Source organism: Terrapene carolina, unplaced genomic scaffold (assembly GCF_002925995.2).
Source record: "Terrapene carolina triunguis isolate 2854851 unplaced genomic scaffold, T_m_triunguis-2.0 Scaffold714, whole genome shotgun sequence".
NCBI lineage: Eukaryota > Metazoa > Chordata > Testudines > Emydidae > Terrapene > Terrapene triunguis.
This window is the reverse complement of record NW_020665065.1, coordinates 10,676,475-10,682,848: the sequence shown is the minus strand read 5'-3', so window position 1 is coordinate 10,682,848 and position 6,374 is coordinate 10,676,475. Positions and strand designations below refer to the sequence as shown.

Genomic DNA, 6,374 nt, shown 5'->3' with positions numbered 1-6,374 from the left:
CAAGAGCAGAACTGCAACGCTAGTGCAAGCAGTTACATCTTCTCTTGATCAGAATACATACTGAGCAAGTACAAAAAGAGATAGACATGCCTGATCAAGAGATGCTTAGTGTTGACCTACAGATATCGTGTAGAAACCCATGTTCATGAAGAAATAAGTTCCATGAGGTCTGCTCTGTACAGATGTGTTTTTCAAGGGTCAGTCAAGGCTGGACTAAATCAAGCTCTCTTGTAAACCTGTTTGCATACTTGGTCCTCACAGCGGAGCTCCTAACAAGAAGGGAGAACAAATATGTTATTTAACTTGTGTAGCAACAGTCAACCTGACAGTTAGGTACTTGTGAAGTTGAATTGGCTTACAGCAAGTCCTTTACAATGGTGAGCGTCTTGTAGAGCTTGTGCCCTTGCTGCTAGTCTGCAACTAGTACCCACACAAGTTGTGGCTTACACTGTGCTCTACGGTGGGTTGTGGCAAGCGGGATTCCAGAACAAGAGTACACCAGCTACTTTTGAATTGCAGTGCAAGTGCAAGATGCCCCACATGCAGCTATTCATGCTCAGTGCTAGTCATCCCCACTTCATTCTGCCCCTTCACATGGAAGCCAGCGGGGGGCCATGCCATTGCTTCCGGGAGCTGTGTGGAGCGACCCCCATCCCTGCTCCCCAGCTGGAGCAGGATAAGCCCTAGACCCTGCTCACCAGTGGGAGCTTGAGGGCCAGATTAAAATGGCTGGCAGGCCAGATGTGGGCTGTAGTTTTCCCACCCCTGTACTAGGGCAAGTCCCCCAATGCATTTATGCTGCAGCTGCCTGGGGCTCTAGGGGTGTTACCTACTACAAATAAGACTAGAAATGGACTTTAAACAGGAGTGAAACTGACACGGTCTAGTCATTTTCATAGTATTGCCAACCAAGTTTAAAAAAAAAAAATGAATCAGCCTCACCAAAAATCATGATTGGCTTTAAGAAAAATGTAAAATAGATTTGGTGTTTTTATTTATATTCCGCTTTGAGCCTTTATAGTGCACTGGGGGTCACATTTTGAAGCTGTCTCCCACAGCCACAAGAGCTAGAAACTTAGCTTCTTTAAGAATGAAGGATGAAGTCATCACATAGCCACTTGACCCCAGGAGCTGGAGCTTTAAGGATAATAATCATGAGATTTGGCAACACTGCCTTCTGTTTAGAGGCTAGTTACTTTCCAGAAGGGTCTTAAACACTACAGTTCTTCAGTTGCAGTTTTCACAGGAGAATATTTAAAACCAAACACCAAGAAAACTCCACATTTTAAGTTGAGGGGGAAAAAAAATTGATACTTGAGGTCTCAGGGCCACTGCACACAGGAAAGGAAAACAGCACAGGAACGCTGGACAGCTCTTCCTCTTGAAAGAGTTGGAGGTCAAATCAAAAAACTATTGCCATCAGTGCCTCCACGCAGATATTAACATGACAGTGAACGTCAGGTCAACAACTGTACACTTCATACTTAAATATCTGAGCCGTCTTACCCAGAGTTACACATCATATATGTATTGGCTCAGGGATAATATTTTCCCTGCTAGGTGCCTTTGAAAATCTGGCCTTTAGTCTGTGTCCTAGGGTGACCAGACAGCAAGTCTGAAAAATTGGGACAGGGTGGAGGTTAATAGGCACCTATATAAGACAAAGCCCCAAATATCAGGATGGACCCTATAAAAATTGGGGCACCTGGACACTCTAGTGTGTTTCTCAGTGCCTCATCTGTACAATGGGAATAACAGCACTGCTTTACCTGACTGCAGGGCTGTGATGTGAGGCACTCCAATACCATGGTGATGGGGCCACATAAGTGCCACAGGTAGAGTAGGAATTTCTCACTATCACTGCTATCCCTTTCCTGGGTTTTGGCCCACTCTTTTCACCTACCCCCACAGCTCTTTTCTGAACGTAAACTTGGCTCAGAGGGCTTGGCTGTATTTCTTCTGAGTCCCCTGCATTCTCTTCAATGGCTGCCCCCCGCAGAGGGATTCCTGTTTTACAGGTTCATCTAATGCAGGGGTGGCCAACCTGTGGCTCTTCAGACATTAATACACGGCTCCTTATATAGGCACCCACTGAGGCTGGAGCTACAGGTGCCAGCTTTCCAATGTGCCAGGGGTGCTCACTGTTCAAGCCCTCCCCCCCCAAGCCTCCTGCATGCCACAAAACAGCTGATCAGGAGGTATGGGGAAGCACTGATTGGCAGGGCTGCTGTGGGTGGGAGGCACTAGGAATGGGGGGAAGCTGATTGGGGGCTACTGATTTATTACTCAAGTATCAGGGGGTAGCCGTGTTAGTCTGTATCTATGCATCCGAAGAAGTGAGGTTTTTACCCATGAAAGCTTATGCCCAAATAAATCTGTTAGTCTTTAAGGTGCCACCAGACTCCTTGTTGTTTTTGATTTATTACTGTGGCTCTTTGGCAATGTACATTGGTAAATTCTCAGGCTAAGGTTGGCCACCTCATGCCAGACAATTATCTTGCAGAGGTCACTCGGTCTTTTGGAGGAATGGGGGAGGGGGGGGAAGGGAGGGAAGGAGAAGAGAGAATACTACCCTGAGAACTAATGGAGCAAGTGAAGAGGGTGGAAGTTTACATACATTTCTCTTCCAAGGCTCATGTATCCTTCTTGCAATGCTTAAAGCAGGGAGTCTAGTAGCTTTTAATATTTAGTGTTATGTTCCAAGTAGTCTTTTGTCCCTGTTGCAATACCCAGAGAGAGACACTCAAACAATAGGGTGGAGAGACAAGAGTCCCAACTCTAGAGGAAGTTCAGGAATGCCAAGCCCAGGTACAAGATTGAGACAGAAAACAAGTCAGATATTTTGATACTGAAATGCTTCCAAGCCATTTCAGAAGTCTACTACAGGAGAAAAGTCTCTTCTCCCAAAGATAGAGTCCTTGCCCTCCGTACCAACCACACATATATAGATTCTTCCTTTCCTGGTCATGTTTATGTTAGTAGGCCCTAGCATCCACTGCACAGAGAATTGCATGGGAACATACCAGTTAACCCAAACCAAAGCAGTATAGAGCCCGATAACTTCATGACTCTGCATGATGGCTAATTCAAAATCGGAATACAACTGAATACCAGATATAGCTGATCTCCTTCAATCCAATGAGTCCAGCCCCTGTTGTTCTTGTCTCCAGTCTGGACACAAACAAGCTTGTCGTTGTCCCAGGTAACCACACTCTGCATGTGAGAGAGAGACACAGACACACACACTTAACTTTAGTCTTACATCACATTCTTGTAGCCCCTCTCCCTTACCAGGGTAAGTTGCTCCCCACAGTTAGTGCTTCTACATCATGCTCTGTAGAAAGTGGACTACCTTAAATCTCACATGTATGCCATGGAGTAAATAAGCAGTCCCTATCCCCACCTCCCAAGAAACTTGAGGGTTCCTTCTTTAAGAGTTTGAGGACAAAATTTAGGTCCTAACACTAACAATTCATCATTGATCAGTTGAAGCAGTTTGGTGGATTTTTGCCTGGTGATTTGAGCAGGTACAGCTTTTTTTACCTTGCATTTTCTATGATCTAGACCTTTATTGTCTTCCTCAAACTCCTCTCCAATTTTGAATTGGACAAAGTAACTTCTGAAAGTGCTGGTGGTTTGAATGGAGAATGAATCACCTTCCTGTTCAATCACCTTCTGTGGCTTCAGCATTTTTGCTATCTTGCGAGTTGCAAAGTCAATACCTTAGGAGAGAGATTAACATCATACATTTTTTTTGGTACTTGCCAGCCTACAAGACCCAGGCTACACTGTAATCAGTGCTGCCCACAAGAGTGCTTCCCAGAGCCAATCCAGGTTTGGGTGCTGCTAGTACCTCTGACATAGAGCCACACATGAAAGGCCCCCTTCTCTCAGGCAGTTTTCTTCAACAATGTTTCTACCTAGTATTTTACTCACAAGCATGGGACTGCAACTCCCAAGATAAGTTGCTGGGATTTGATTAGCCTGGTACAGGAGAGTCTCTCTCAACTAGATGGGTCACCTTACACTATTGGCCAGTCATAGTAGTGTGCCAGTGCTGGCACAGGTGTTTACTATATTGACTTCTGCTGTATTAGTACAACCTGATGGATGCTACTGCTGTGGTGGAAGTGAAGGTAAAGTTTGGCCTGTACTTAGTTATGCTGACCCAGATAAAGTTGACATCAGATGAGATATGCATGTGTAATAAAAAAAAAAAAAAAAAAATCAGAATTTGGTCTTAGAGCTTCCTAACTGTGGGGTACAGAGCTCTCCATGTTATTGGTGCACGCACACACACACACACACACACACACACCATGAGAAAGGCACCAACCAAGGACAGATATCAAACTTCACTACAGGGACCAAGGACTCCTGAAAGTAACAGCATACTAGTGATTAGTTACATTGTATCCCACACCATACACTGATCAGGCAGGCAAGTGAGGGAATAGTCCTTTTCTTGCCTATGGGGAGGAAAGAAGGGGGAAATCAGGTCCTCCTGTAAGGAGACAATAATTGCCCCCTCCCCCCCACCCCAAGAAGGAAAACTTCAACCACCCCTAGATTTTAGCAGAGTTCAAACCCCTAGGCATAGAATTCTATAATTTTCACCTACCCAAAGCCAGCATGTAACCTTCAAAGTTGTCACTGCTCATGAGGTTCCAGGTACCGCTGAAATCCACAGGCATGGCTAGGCTGCTACAGCAAAAACCCCAAAGGAAAGTGCACACTGACCAGACAGAAAGGACTGAGAGGGTATCTACCAGCTAGGCCCTATATGAGGGGAATTGTGGGAGGGGTTACAGCTGACAGCCTTGCTCGTGGGAATGTGCCACTGGCCAACCAAGAAGTGGAAGAGGGGGTGGAAGTACAATTAGCTTCAGCTGGGATTCACACTGTCTGAAATCTTTGTGTGGAGCAAATGTTACTGACCCATGAGTCACAGTGGGGAAACAAGTGAATAGTTTAACCTCTTCATGGTCACACAGTTAAAGAGGGGAATCAGGGACAGATTTCGTAGTTAGTAAGTGAGGGCCAGTGCAGGTGCATCAGACCCAGGCTCCTAGATTGGAAACCTGCATGAGTCTGGGGAAAGTTAATCTCCTTATTATAAATATGACGTGCTAACAGAGGCACAAAGGACTGATCCTAATGCTGTGCATGACCTTTTGTTGGGGAGGAAGGTGACCTCCATGCTACAGTATTAGAAACTACAGTGCACATTCATCTTGTTTCTGAATTATGACAGAAGAATTATATTAATTCCTTTCGTGGATGTCTGGATGGGAATAGAAGGCAGTATAGTGTAGTGGTTAGAGCAAAAAAACTGAAATCTGATTCTGATTCTTGGCTCTACAGTGAATGACCTTGATCATGTAACCTCTGTGTTTCTCAGTTTCCTCTTCTGTGTTCTGAGGTCTTTTTATGCTGTGAATTATGTCCAAGACAACCTGGAATCCAGCTGTGTTGCCAGAGTGCACAGTGATTGCAGTAGCTTTGATCGCCACTTTTCTTGCTCAAATCCTTCCCTGTCCTCAGTCTGGGAACATTGTCAGATGGGTAGTGGGTCTAGTAGTCAGAGCAAGAGACTGGGAGTTGAGAGACCTAGATTTAATTCACAACTCTGTCACTGAATTTCTTTGTAACCGTGCCTCAGTTTCCCCATATGTGAAATGTGAATAGTAATGTCCATATTTGAAAAACACTTTTAAACCCTCAGAAATAATAACAATAATTAATAATAAAAGTATAAAGTGCTGTCTTCTATATAGACAGAAGACATGACCTGCTAGTTCTTTAATACATACAAAGCCTGATCAAGTAAAGGGAATGCACATGGTAACATGGATATGTTGAACAATTCATCCCTGTGATGCTACATCAAATGCCACATATGGAGGCACAGAACATAAGGATCAGAGCAGAGGGTGATTTCAGTAGAGAATTTCCTGTCTTCAAGTGGAGGAAGAGGGGTAGAGTGCAAGGAATCCTTTATCCTTAGGTGGTGGGACTTTACCTTTTTCAGTAGCTAAAGTAATCAGTATTCTGCTAAGCAAGTCTTTCTGCATGGAAAGGGGAATGTGAGTCCAGGCATGTAGTAATTGACTGACCTTGGGAGAATGAAGATGACAGAAGCCCTTACCCCTTTTACATGTGGAATTGAGGTGATTCCAATATTTTGATTCCTTTATTTTTCTGTTGTGAAGTGACCTTTATCCATTGTGTATATAAATAAAAGCCAGGAGGCAGTATGGTCTAGCACAGTGTTTCTTTTCAGGTTATCAGCTTCTTATTCAAAGCAAAAAAATGTTCATGACCACCTTACATTTACTATGAGTATAAAACATATGAATTATAACAATAAGCCT

At 44.1% G+C, this 6,374-nt stretch overlaps 1 protein-coding gene across 1 annotated transcript; it reads right to left on the bottom strand.

The window, feature by feature from the left end:
• Nucleotides 1–4,825, bottom strand: RBP7 (retinol binding protein 7). Its single transcript, XM_024210606.2, has 4 exons — nt 4,622–4,825; nt 3,544–3,722; nt 3,112–3,213; nt 1–269 (listed from the first exon to the last, which is right to left on the bottom strand). Exons 1-4 carry the CDS (start codon nt 4,692–4,694, stop codon nt 219–221), a joined length of 405 nt encoding a protein of 134 aa, XP_024066374.1. The 5' UTR covers nt 4,695–4,825; the 3' UTR covers nt 1–218.
• Nucleotides 4,826–6,374: the final 1,549 nt, after the last annotated feature.